General features: G+C 42.7%; 1 protein-coding gene across 1 annotated transcript in view; it reads left to right on the forward strand.

Moving 5' to 3' along the window:
• The first annotated feature begins 2,611 nt into the window (after nt 1-2,611).
• The window catches only part of LOC126237321 (uncharacterized), a 127,612-nt gene continuing 115,918 nt past the window's right edge, over nt 2,612-14,305 (forward strand). The window contains exon 1 of the mRNA XM_049947290.1: nt 2,612-2,774. Coding sequence (XP_049803247.1) covers nt 2,705-2,774 — 70 coding nt within the window. The 5' untranslated portion in view covers nt 2,612-2,704. The remainder of the gene's footprint in view (nt 2,775-14,305) is intronic.

A 14,305-nucleotide genomic window follows, 5' to 3' on the forward strand; every position in this document is an offset into this window, starting at 1 on the left:
TAGTCGGCGCACGAGCTATGGGACCCAGCATCTCTGAGGTAGAGATGAATTGGGGATTTTCCCGTAAGACCATTTCACGAGAGTTCCGTGAATATCACGAATCCTGTAAAACATCAAAACTCCGACATCGCTGCGGCCTGGAAAAGATCCTGCAGGAACGGGACCAATGACAACTGAAGAGAAAAGTTCAACGTGACAGAAGTGCAACCTTTACGAAAATTGCTGCAGATTTCAGTGCTGGCCATCACAAGTGTCAGTGTGCGAACCATTCAACGAAACATCGTCGATATGGGCTTCCGGAGCCGAAGACCCACTCGTGTGATCTTGATGACTGCACGACACAAAGCGTGACGCCTCGCCTGGGCCCATCAACACCGACATTGGGCTGTTGATGACTCAAACGTGTTGCCTGATCTGGTGAGTCTCGTTTCAAATTGTACACTACTGGCCATTAAAATTGCTACACAACGAAGATGACGTGCTACAGACGCGAAATTTAACCGACAGGAAGAAGATGCTGTGATATGCAAATTATTAGCTTTTCAGAGCACTCACACAATGTTGGCGCCGGTGGCGACAGTTACAACGTGCTGACATGAAGAAAGTTTCCAATCGATTTCTCATACACAAACAGCAGTTGACCGGCGTTGCCTGGTGAAACGTTGTTGTGATGCCTCGTTTAAGGAGGAGAAATGCGTACCATCACCTTTCCGACTTTGATAAAGGTCAGATTGTAGCTATCACGAATGCGGTTTATCGTATCGCGACATTGCTGCTCGCGTCGGTCGAGATCCAATGACTGTTAGCAGAATATGGAATCGGTGGGTTCAGGAGGGTAATACGGAACGCCGTGATGGATCCCAACGTCCTCGTATCACTAGCAGTGCAAATGACAGGCATTTTATTCGCATGGCTGTAACGGATCGTGCAGCCACGTCTCGATCCCTGATTCAACAGATGGGGACGTTTGCAAGACAACAACCATCTGGACGAACAGTTCGACGACGTTTGCAGCAGGATGGACTATCAGCTCGGAGACCATGGCTGCGGTTACCCTTGACGCTGCATCAGAGACAGGAGCGCCTGCGATGGTGTACCCAACGACGAACCTGGGTGCACGAATGACAAAACGTCATTTTTTCGGATGAATCCAGATTCTGTTTACAGTATGATGATGGTCGCATCCGTGTCTGGCGACATCGCGGTGAACGCACATTGGAAGCGTGGTCATCGCCATACTGGCGTATCACCCGGCGTGATGGTATGGGGTGCCATTGGTTACACGTCTCTGTCACCTCTTGTTCGCATTGATGGCACTTTGAACAGTGGACGTTACACTTCAGATGTGTTACGACCCGTGGCTCTACCCTTCATTCGATCCCTGCGAAACCCTACATTTCAGCAGGATAATGTCCGACCACATGTTGCAGATCCTGTACGGGCCTTTCTTGATACAGAAAAAGTTCGACTGCTGCCCTGGCCAGCATATTGCCCAGATCTCTCACCAAGTGAAAACTCTGGTCAGTGGTGGCCGAGCAACTGGCTCGTCATAATACGCCAGTCACTACTCTTGATGAACTGTGGTATCGTGTTGAAGCTGCATGGGCAGCTGTACCTGTACACGCCACCCAAGCTGTGTTTGACTCAATGCCCAGGCGTAACTAGGCCGTTATTACGGCCAAAGGTGGTTGTTCTGGATATTGATTCCTCAGGGTCTATGCACCCAAATTGCGTGAAAATGTAATCACATGTCGGTTCTAGTATAATATATTTGTCCAATGAATACCCGTTTATCATCTGCATTTCTTCTTGGTGTAGCAATTTTAATGGCCAGTAGTGTATCAAGCAGATGGATGTGTACGGGTATGGAGAGAACCTCATGAATCCGTGGACCCTGCATGTCAGCAGGGGACTGTTCGACGTGGTGAAGGCTCTGTAATGGTATGGGACGTGTGCAGTTAGAGTGGTATGGGACCCCTAATAACGTCTAAATACGACTTTGACACGTGACACATACATACGCATCCTGTCTGATCACGTGCATCCATTTGTGTCCATTTTTCATTCCGACGGACTTGGTCAATTCCAACAGGAGAATGCGACACCCCACACATCCATAATTGCTGCAGAGTGGCTCCAGGATCACTGTTCTGAGTTTCAACACTTCCGCTGCCCACCAGACTCCCCAGACATGTATTGAAAACATCTGGGATGCCTTGCGACGTGATGTTCAAAAGAGATCTCCAGCCCCTCGTACTCTCACGGATTTATGGACAGCCCTTCAGGATTCATGGTGTTGATTCCCTCCAGCACTATTTCAGACATTAGTCGAGTCCATGCCATGTCGTTTCGTGGCACTTCTGCGAGTTCGCGGGGGCAGGTGTACCAACTTCTTTGGTTCTTCAGTGTATGGTTGCGCTTTTCAGGTCATTAGTGAATAATGTGAAGTGGCGCCCGGTGCAAGGCGCGCGTGTCGGGCGACCTGACTTGGCGGTATCGCCGCGGCGCCAGCTAACCTGCGCCGTGGTGGTGGTGGTGGTGGTGGTGGTGGTGGTGGTGGAGGATGTGGGTGCGGTAGTGCGGCCCGGCGCCGGCAGGGGCCGTTGGGACCGGGAGGGCAGAGCCGGCCAGAGCGCGCAGCCACCAGTAGCAGTGCAGCCGCGTCCCCAGACAGAAACACACTCCGTCCGCCCGTCCGCTCGCCATGGCCGCCGTTGGACCCCGAGTCGCCTTCGCTGCCTTCGCGCTCGTCGCGCTCTTCGTCGCACACGCAGGTCAGTCGCTGCCTTCCGACATTCTCGTACACCGCCACATGTCGCGATCGTTGTCCTTATAACAGCCGTCGTACGTTCACCCTGGGCGTGGACTGTAAATGTACCTAGTCTTCTCCTCTTCTTTACGGCAAGAGATATCGAATATCAGCTCACGTGGTTTTCTTGCTTTTAACCCTTAGCTTCCCAGGTCATTATTTTATTACACACAGTCCCAACTGCTCTCCGACAGACCGCTATATTTAAGTAGCCGTAAAAATGGTATTCAACAATTTCAGTGAAGCAGTTCAGTTTTCTTGTGTGAAATGTTACTTTGAAACCACACCGAAAATATATAAAAATAAATTTTACGGTTTATTTCTACGAAAAAAAAAACTGTATTTAAAAAGAAAACTGCACAAAATGAACATAATATTACATGATAATATTAATGCTAAATTTTACTTTTTCCTGTACTTTTGTTGCTTATTATACGTATAATAATAAAAACAAACTCGCACGAAAGATTAAAAAATAAATAAATATTACACTAGTACTTTTTACGTTTTTAGTTTCCTTCTCGGAGACTCTCTTTGCTCTCGCTGCGAATTTTTGTAGAGAATTCAAATTAGACTGGCTTCTTTCAAAACTGACAAATACAAAGCGTCCTTCTCTTGTTTTGTGGGTCAATTGTGGAGCATGTTTCGCGTTTTCCCAGTGGTTCTACACCGACTTCCACTCTTGGTTCTGCTAAAACCAAAACACGGCGAATGGATGCACGAAGTTCACGGGAAATGCGACAGATGTCGAATCGCTTTTTATCTACTCTCTTTGCTCTCGCTGCGAATTTTTGTAGATAATTCAAATTAGACTGGCTTCTTTCAAAACTGACAAATACATAGCGTCCTTCTCTTGTTTTGTGGGTCAATTGTGGAGCATTTCGCGTTTTCCCAGTGGTTCTACACCGACTTCCACTCTTGGTTCTGCTAAAACCAAAACACGTCGAATGGATGCACGAAGTTCACGGGAAATGCGACAGATGTCGAATCGCTTTTTATCTGTGGTGTCACCAACGAGTTTGCAAGCTTCTACAAAAAAATTCAAGCTGTTCACATAATTATACGAATTGTGAAGGACAGACATTTACCCCTCTTATGTCCAACATGCGGAAAAATAATGCCGCTGGCCATCGGTGGAAGAGGCTTCGACGACTAGCGATATTTGTTTCGACCAAATATAACTCTACCAAGAACATTTAGCTAAAGATTGAGCCTCTACACTTCTGTCGTTTTCACTTGTTTTGTTCAAGGAATTCACAGGTGGCAAAGTAAATTCGTCTTCACTTTCGCTTCCCGCGCCCGGGTTCCCGGGTTCGATTCCCGGCGGGGTCAGGGATTTTCTCTGCCTCGTGATGACTGGGTGTAGTGTGATGTCCTTAGGTTAGTTAGGTTTAAGTAGTTCTAAGTTCTAGGGGACTGATGACCATAGATGTTAAGTCCCATAGTGCTCAGAGCCATTTGAACCATTTGATTTCTTCACTTTCGCACTGTTACTATTTTGAATTATGTTCACTTTCAATTTTGTTGTTACTATCTGATCCAACATCATTTCCTAAAATGTCGTGAAACAATTTTAAAACAGTATCGTCCAAGTAATGGTCCGTTACACGAACAGTAGACAAAGACCTGGCTACTGTAACTATAACGCAGCGTTCTAGGGACAGTCGCGGAGACTACTAGCACGAAAGAAGAAGTAATAAAGTAAGTGCAAGTCACATTCACGCGGCTACTGACAAAGGGAGCCACAGCAGCTTCGGGAAAAAACAATGTCATCTCCTACCCCACCCCTAAGCATTACCAACAGAGACCTGGAACGTTGAGGGTTAACTAAATTATCCTCTAAGTTTGTCCTGCAAGTACAGGGTGAGCATGAAGTGCTTCCTTGATAACACGAACTTATTTCTAAGGAGCTACGCTACATACAGCAATGCACTTTATTGCAAACAGTAACTTAACTCTTTTAGCTTTTTTTATCGGTAACTTCTGCAAGTGTTCAGTGTGTTGCCCGTAGAACTAGGTGATACTCAGTTTCTCTCCACTTCTTTACAAACATCTCATCCATCACCGCCTATACAGTATTTCGTAATCCTGGCGTATGTGCTTGCACGTCAGAAACTGGTGAAAAGCAGTTTATCCTCTTAACATAGCCCCACTCAAAAGTCAAGTGGGACTATATCTGGTGAATATGATGGCCATGATGTTCGACCGTCTCTGCTGATCCATGTATACGGAAAGTTTTCATCCAAGTGCCGGCCGCGGTGGTCTCGCGGTTCTAGGCACGCAGTCCGGAACCGTGGGACTGCTACGGTCGCAGGTTCGAATCCTGCCTCGGGCATGGATGTGTGTGATGTCCTTAGGTTAGTTAGGTTTAAGTAGTTCTAAGTTCTAGGGGACTGATGACCTCAGAAGTTAAGTCCCATAGTGCTCAGAGCCATTTGAACCATTTTTTTCATCCAAGAACTGGTAAACTAATAACCCCCACAGTGGCGGTTCATCATCTTGTTGAAACACTACCAATGACCGAAAGTTCTATAATTGAAATAACTGTACATATGTAAGAGTGTACCCATAAATATTTGAATTGAACTACCATTTGCAAAACACTGCATAGACATGTGGAAGTCTGTCCTTAAATAATTAGTAGTGGTACAGGGTACCCTCCTCCACGCACCGTACGGTGTGGATGAAAAACTTTACGAGTTTAGCAACGTTTTGAAAAAAAAAATCGTATAGCTATATCTAGCATAGTTCCTTATAAAAAAAATGTTTTAATCAGGGAAAGACTTTATTCTCACCTTGTACAACAGCAAGAAATGACAGCCTTTACTCTTGCAACCGCTGCTATTCCCATTTAAACAACTCTGAACTATATCTCATTCCTCGAAAGCTCTTCGACAGTAATAGTAAACGGAAAATGAGATTGTGAATAGCATCCAATAGGCACTCAGTTTATCTCGTACTATGACCCGTGCCTTAAAGAAACAGCACAATAACAGACGTAGCCATTCTATAAAGTGTGTGTCTCGTTGATTCTACAGTGATTCTATGGAGCGGTGACTTCTTTATGTCCCGCGGATGGCTGTTTTAAACAATGGATCGTTTCTTGAAAGAGAGAAGTTTGAATTCCTCTCTGCCCCTTTCAGTGGTTTCCATAAATCAGTTCAGGCGAATGTTGGTTTTGTTACTTATGTTCACCTCGGCTCCGTTCATGACTTCATTCTTCTGCGACTTACTTTTTTCCCCACCCTAAAAAGCCCTGCTGTCAGCCAGCAACAAAGAGAAAGAACTATATCATATCCGATTACAAGATTAGTTGCAAAATCCTGCACCCTTTCAATTCGTTTAAAGCCCCAGGGAAATACTACGAAACGATACTGGATGGGACGAGTATGTAAAAACTGTAGTGCGGAAGACAAACTTTGGAAATGCGGAAACTGGCAGTTACTTACAGGGGCAACAAAACTTAGATTTTTAACATTTCATACCATTATTGACCGAATTTAAAAATTTAAAATGCAGTCATAATCTACTCACTAAGAAGTAGAATCTTACGTTAAAGAAATAATACAATAACTCAAGTATTTAAATTAGAAAATGTATTTAAAAGAAGTAAAATCACACGTTAAAGGTTTACCACAGTAACTCAAGTTTTAACATTATAAAATGTTTATCTTTCGTCAGGCACCGTAACCCACAGCGTCCAGGTTGTATTCGTCCAGTATTTCAGAATGAACACTTAGCGACTTCCAACAAAATTTTCACATAAATCCCAACTTTTTTCAGACTGTTTTTCGCTGACAGTCCCAACGCAATAATGAAAGGAAGAATGCTTATCTCCTACTCCATTTTCGCTGATCATGCGGTAACACATCAGGCATATCATTCTAATGTAATACTCATTTATTACTGACTCTTTTCGCAACCATTCTGCAGTCACTATTCACTTATACCACAGAATATACCTGCAAAATTTTATAATTGTAAGACATACATTTCGATAGATATGAGTTTCTTTCTGAAAAGAATCGGGATGATTCTTATTGCAGTTTAAAATGTTTTTAAAAAGGCTGAGTTTTAACAGGTAACTCGACAGGTAAGTCCAATATTTCCGTGATCAAACATCAGTCTGTCCATGGATTTTTTTCCGACACTTGTTGCATCTTTCAACCTGGCAAAGACTTTAAATCAGTTGAAAGATCGGAAGAAGGCATCAACGTATCTACTCGGACAGGGTCATGCTTTGTAAAGCACTGTGGTATTCATGCCAACATTCCGTTTAAGCACAATAATTTTTTTGTTCTGTTTTATAAGTTTTAACATCCTGTCCGTCAAGCGATTATTAGAAACATGAGAAAGGAAGGTTAAGAGTTCCGCGTCTTCGCCCACATATACACCATACAAACCACTCTACAATCTGTGGTGGGGGGGTACTTCGAACCGGTATTAACAACTTATGTTGCCGAACGAAGTACAGCAGAGGTAAAACGCAGGACTCGGATACGGGAGGACGTCGTTGAAATCCCCGTTTCGCCGCCCCGATTGTCCACGGTTTCTCTAAACCACTTAAGGTGAATTCCGCGATATTCCTATGAAAGGGACATGCTTGCTTTCCATTTCTCAATCTCAGCTTGTGCCCTGTCTGTAATGAGCTCGTCGTTTAACATAAGATTATACTTCATAATCAGTAGACAATGAGGGCATTTTAAAATTTTAGATTCGGTCAACAATCATACGAAATATTGAAAACCAAATTTTTGATGCCTTGGATGTCGTTCGGTAGGCAACCTGCAACCGTGATTGAGCGCCTGATTTAGTTGTTTGCCGGCCGAAGTGGCCGTGCGGTTAAAGGCGCTGCAGTCTGGAACCGCAAGACCGCTACGGTCGCAGGTTCGAATCCTGCCTCGGGCATGGATGTTTGTGATGTCCGTAGGTTAGTTAGGTTTAACTAGTTCTAAGTTCTAGGGGACTAATGACAGAAGTTGAGTCCCATAGTGCTCAGAGCCATTTGAACCATTTTGATTTAGTTGTTTAGTAATATAGATTATATTTCCTTCTGGAGCGAGGGAAAAGTTTTTTCTCTTGGTGTTTACGCGCAATATACGATGGAAGCAAGAGAATAATTGTACAGCCTTTATCGAATACCGTTTCTCTAAATCTGCCCAACACTGCCCTGAGACTGTTGCAATGTCGTACAGGCCGCATGGATCTGTTGCGCGCCTCAGATTCCTTTCGATGTCCGCTTTCACGCCTGCTTGATAGGAAGTTCCAACAGTAGAACAGCAATCAAGAACTCACCGCATTATTTACTATGCAGATGCACCACATTTTTCCTAAAATATCGCCAAAAGATTGTCTTCTTTTGCTTCACCTCCCACTGATTTCATGTTTCGTACTGATTCGTAGTATTGCCCCTAAATACTTAAAAGATATAATGCGTTCGAGAAGTTTTATATAGAAGCCATTTTCAAGTGGAGCTGAAACTGACATTTTAAATTTATGATTTAAGGGGGGTAGGATGTCAAACGGGCCGACTTGGAGCAGGAGAGGCACCACAGGACATTTTAATTTCCACTGTCTATACTTTTATAAGTAAATTCATAAAACTTTGTCAGCATGACTAGGATGGATTCAGGATTCACACTCGTAGCAGCGGAAGTTCAAAAACCTAACAAAATAATTTTTTTTACATGCGAAATTTCATCATTTTTTCACTTACTATTGGCTGAATTTGTTGCTATAGGTACGCCGGCCGCGGTGGTCTCGCGGTTCTAGGCGCGCAGTCCGGAACCGTGCGACTGCTACGGTCGCAGGTTCGAATACTGCCTCGGGCATGGATGTGTGTGATGTCCTTAGGTTAGTTAGGTTTAAGTAGTTCTAAGTTCTAGGGGACTTATGACCACAGCAGTTGAGTCCCATAGTGCTCAGAGCCATTTGAACCATTTTTTTGTTGTTGCTATAGGTACACTTTTCTTCATAAGTAAGAGAGACTGTTCGATGAATTTTGCACAGCATACAAACCATACTTACAGGTGTCTGAAAGTCTAGAATCTATTTAATTCATGAAAAAATGAATGAACTGTTGCGTTTTGAACTTGATGTTAAGAAAAAAAAACAAATTTTGTAGTTAATTATCTCAGTTTTTAACACAGTTTTTAATATATTTGGAAAATTCTGGAGTTTCGTATACCTGTAAGTATGTTTTGTATGCTGCGCAAAATTCATGAAAGAATCTCTCTTACTTGTGAAGAAAAATGTATCTATAGCAACAAATGCAGCCAACAGTAAGTGAAAAAATGATGAAAATTCATATCTAAAAACATTTATTTTGCTATGTTTTTGGACTTCCACTGCTATGAGTGTGAATCCTGAATCCTTCCTGCTCATGATGACAAAGTTTTATGAATTTATTTGTAGAAGTATAGACAGTAGAAAATAAAATGTCCTGTGGTGCCTCTCCTGCTCCAAGTCGGCCCGTTTGACGTCCTACCCTACCCCCCCCCCCCCCACCCTTAATGGATATTTCAATACTTAATATACAGGACTGGCCGTGTGGTAATGTGGGTGGATCACGAGTTTTGGCTCCTGGATACCTCGATCAGGACATAACTGCGTGACTTATCTGCAAGCCCCTCAAGCGTTTAAGCAGCTGTATGAGTAAGTCCGGTAACGATAAAAAGGCGCGCCTTATCGGATACAGGGACCTTTGGGTCAATGACGTGATGGCTGGACGGGTTCAGAAGGCAGTAGGCGCGTTCTAAGAGACAGAACCGCGAAATCAGAAATATTATGTGGGCCTGAGTAGGCTGCACGGTTTTTCGAGGAGCTCTGGGCAACCGCTATGCTGATTACATGTAATGTTGTGCAGTTACGGACGTAAACGTCCGTGGGTGAGAAAATACCAGCGGAAACTGAGGGAAAGACGTGCTAGTGGCAAAAGCGCGTCACGTATGAAATCACAACCGAATTACGGTGCCGTCAGTACTTAGCACTAGTCGAGGAGGAGCAGCGCAGCCTGGTTGCTACCTAGCAGCAGCTATTTTAGAGACTACCTCTCGCTCGCTTGATTTCGCAAGTGGATGGGCGTGCCCTACCGTACTGCTAGCTGGCCGCACCCTATTCTAGCGCGTCACCCATCCAAACAGAAGAGGCAGGGACCACGCTGTATAGTTTGGCGCACAATTTTCTGTTTCTTACTAAGTTTCGGGATTTACGTAACGAACAAATCGAACGGTGTGTGTGTTTCGAACGCAGTGAGCATCCGACTGGTTTCAGTTAATGTGGTACACAGTCACTTTTCTTACCGTCCTGTTTTGTTTTAATAATGCAGAAATGAAACAAAGAAAACAGTTTCTCGGAAGGCAATAACAACAGTACTAATCTGTCAGTTCCCGTACACTTCTTTCCTTTCTCTTGCTCAGGATCGTGTGACAATTTCAGTTCTGTCTCCTTTGCTCCTTGCTTTTCCTCTAATATTCATTCATGTTTTTTCAACTTTTTTTCCTTTCTTCGCATCATTTCACAACTGTATTCGTACTACCTCCGCCGTTGAATCCTAAATTTCACTTGCCTTCTGAAGACATCTGTTTCTGCGGTTTCTCTTGCTTTTGTAGGTTTCTAAGTCTTTATTAACTTCTCGGATCCGTTGATGAAAGTTTTTCGGTTTATCAGCCGAGTTGTAGTTCCTTCTCGTAATTTTGGCCTGAAGATGACGAAAAGGAAACTCGTCGAAACTTTACGACAGCACGACACCATGACTCACCCGACAACCCGATAAGATTCTGAGAAAGCCTATATTGCCATATTCTCTGATCCAGCATGTTTATCTCCATTCCCAGAGACGCTTGAAGATTTGCTTTCTTAGTCTATTGTCATACGTGCTGTATGAATGTATAAAAACGTGGGTCTTTTTCCTTTTTTTCTACGTTTCGATTTATTTTCGTCAATTTCTTAATTTCCAGGCTTCTTTGCTTCTTGCTGGATCTAAACTTTTCTTCATATTGTAATACTTCTAGTTTGTCTATTTATAACTCAATATTGCTCAATAGATGCCTTCATTACTCTGTATTAACACATTTTTCATTTCTTGGTATGCACTTCGTATAGCATTTTCTGTATCCTATCATTAGGGACAGATTTTTCTAACCCATTTTCTTATATTATCTCTCTTAGATACTTCAACTTTTGACATTTTATATTTGATCAATATCTGTCTGTAAAACCTTTGGTGCATTTTATTCTGTTATTGATAATTTGGTTCTCTCGCAGAGATTCTTTTACCTTCTCTACCGACTATCTGTCAAAGAGACAGAGTTTTATTTCTGCACTGTATCTGTACGTTTCATAAATTAAGTGAAACTATGTGGTTCCAGAGACCTTTTCAAGTCTCAAACATCTATCATAGAGTTGTTCAGTTTCGAGATATGTCATAATCATAAGAGCTAAACTTCGCTGGTGACATTAAAAACTTGTTATAACCAAGAGCATTGATATTTATCCACTCACTATCTGAATAAAAACTCTGTACTGCAGATTCCAAGGGGGAGGGGGGGGGGCGGGTAGGTGCGCCTCCTCTTGCCCCCCCCCCTCCCCTAACATTGCTTCCATCAGTCTGGAAGCCACTTGAACGATAAGGATGCCATGCTGACTAGGTTGTCAGCGATTTTGGCCTCTGAGTTAGGCAACCCGTCAGCACTCTGAGGAAAAAAGTTGGAGCACTAATAACTCTAAGTGCAATATCGAATCGTTTGATTTGAAATTGCGTCTATTTACATCGCGATTATGCCCCTAAGTCCCTGACAATGGCAAGCAGTTTCTTCTTGCAGGATATCAGGCACATCTGATTACTTGAACGGCTGGTAACCCACAAGGGGACACTGAGTAAGACTCTTGACTCGTTGTCGGAACGTATCACTGCAATTTACATTCTCCGTAGTTTCTCGAAATCATTTAAGGCATGTGCAAGGAAAATTTCCGAGCAGAGGACAAGGACTATTACGTGTCACCTCTTGTCCATTCCGAGTGTGTGTTGTGTAAGGCGCTCAACATCGAGTTCGTGCTACGTGTCTCACGAGCTCTTCGACTGGATGATAACACCAATCTTTCCCTTTCCTTCTGTGTGCATGTTTAAGAAATGTGATAGCGATTCATTTGAATTTTTGTCGATTTATTACCGGAACAGAGTGCGCTAAAGCCTTTGAGGGGAAGCTAAGTAGCATCCACGTAACGTGAACGTCAAACATGAAAGGCCGCCATCGAACTTCGAGCATACAGTGTCAGTTAACTGACAGACACGATTTACTGAAGGAACAAATCCACACTGTATTCTTCAGTCACCGAGAAACCTATTAGATTGTTTAAACGGCTGCCTATAATGTATTTAATGGCAACAGTATTTCGTTTCCAAAGAATTATTTTGCGAGATCTCCCTCTGATACATTTTCCTAATGTCTTTTGCACTAGAAATATCTGAAGTGTGAGGACAACACGTCTTCGAAGAACCTGAGAATGGCATATGTCATGGGATCTGAGCGAAATGCTCATACAGTATTAGCGCAAAATAATTTAACGCTTTGACGTTTCTGTTAAAAAAAGACAATATAATACTCCTCAAACAACAGTGGTTCGTAGTTTTGCAATACATTGGAACTCAGATATAGGTGTCCATCTGGGAGCCATTTATCGTACAAGAGAAAGGTATGATAATGGAATTGAATCCAAACATTAAAAATTAAATATGCTCTAACAGCTCACAGCAGCTGTTGCATTTTCCTCTTTTTTTTTTTATCACGACCATGCTTATGTGGAACAGAGGAACAATACTTGGTCCTCATTAAAATGCCACAAGGAAACGCGTACCTCTTGCCCCACTTAATGTAATTACTGATGGAAACAGTTACGCACAGAACTGCTCTTCTTACTGGGTAAAGTACGTCGCCCACCGACAAAGGTAACACTAAAGCTTCTATGAAATCACTTAGAAATGTTTTGCAAAAGCTTTCCACGTTATTGACTTGGTAACTGTACAGACTCTAGTGTGAAAGTGTTCTTACGATCTACTGATACGTTAAGCAAGTTTTCCTCATATATTTTTTTTTTTCGTTAAATCTGGCAGTCCATTTAGTTCGTGTGAGTTCTGTGCATTCTGTTATAAAGCACTTCTTTCAACTGAATGTGATATTACAGGATGCTCAAATACGATCACCATACTCTATGTTTAATTGTAAAACGTAGCTACAATTGCTTTCAGTTGAGTGATGCCAAACACTTCTTTAATGTTAACTCTATCCTTTTTCCTCCAGGACTCAATTTTAACATCTAAGTTGTTTCTAGCCAAGAAAGTTTCCTAAACTCCGTCCTAAGTACTTACTTGTTTCTATCATACTGGGATGCTAATTTATTAATCACGTGTTTTTGGTTAGCTGGGAGGAAATTATGAACTCGAATACTCGACGTCCTAATATCTGCGGACAGGACTGATCACACTGATTAATGTTTTTCTAGCAGAAATGTTGAGTCATTTTCAATTCCTCCAATACGCCTCTAAAACGTGAGACGTGCGTTTTCTACTGCACTTTGTCTGGAACCGACCTATAAACGCGCGGAAGAAACGTAACGCTTCATTTGACTGATTACACTTCATGAATTTACATTGACTAGACTTTCGCGTCAATAGTTGGAATAGTTGGAAGCCTAATAGTCAACACGAATGGCGGTCAACTGTTTAGCCAACGTACTCTATGTTTCGAAGGGTCGCACGTACAAATTATCAATGCTCCTCTAACGTAATTAGCAGGTACGAGCCACAACTGCGCACTTCATTAAGCGGCAGCTAACTACGCATAAAGCAGAAGCTGTAACACCATGTCCCCAGTTGGTGTGGCCTCTCTAACTTCTGTGCAGGTAGTAATCAACCAAGCACTACATATTTTTTCTCATGGGGCTTCCCATTTTAATTAGGAAGATGAAATGCTATATCAAAAGATAGCTGTGAACCGAACCTTATCTCCATATTTTGTCACATTTTTAAAATGTGTACACTCCTTGTTATTCGATAACTAATCAAAAAAATAACTGTTTCTGGATTAAGGTATTGCATAATCAACATTCTGAGGTTTCCAGTGACAAAACATTCAAATTTCGACTTAAGATCTAATGCAGTCGACACATTTTCGTACACCACTGTGCACCCTGTCCAGTGACATCAGTGTGAAGAATCATCTTCTGAAGCGCGGTCGGCTGCGAGACATGCAGGAAGAATACTTATATGGATATGGTGTCTGTTCTTTCTGACATGTCCGAAAGAACAGACACCATATCCATATAAGTATTAGTTCTGGTAATATCGGCCATGACCTTCTTCTTCTGTGCGGTTGCACACATATTCCCCGAACTCTTACGGGACTTGGTAAGAATGTCTTCCACGAGTAATGAGTGTGTTGGGGTGGGACACTACGAATGTAGTGTGTGGAGATACAAGGTGAGAATGCGGGTCTCGCG

Source organism: Schistocerca nitens, chromosome 2, assembly GCF_023898315.1.
Source record: "Schistocerca nitens isolate TAMUIC-IGC-003100 chromosome 2, iqSchNite1.1, whole genome shotgun sequence".
In the NCBI taxonomy this organism is placed as follows: domain Eukaryota; kingdom Metazoa; phylum Arthropoda; class Insecta; order Orthoptera; family Acrididae; genus Schistocerca; species Schistocerca nitens.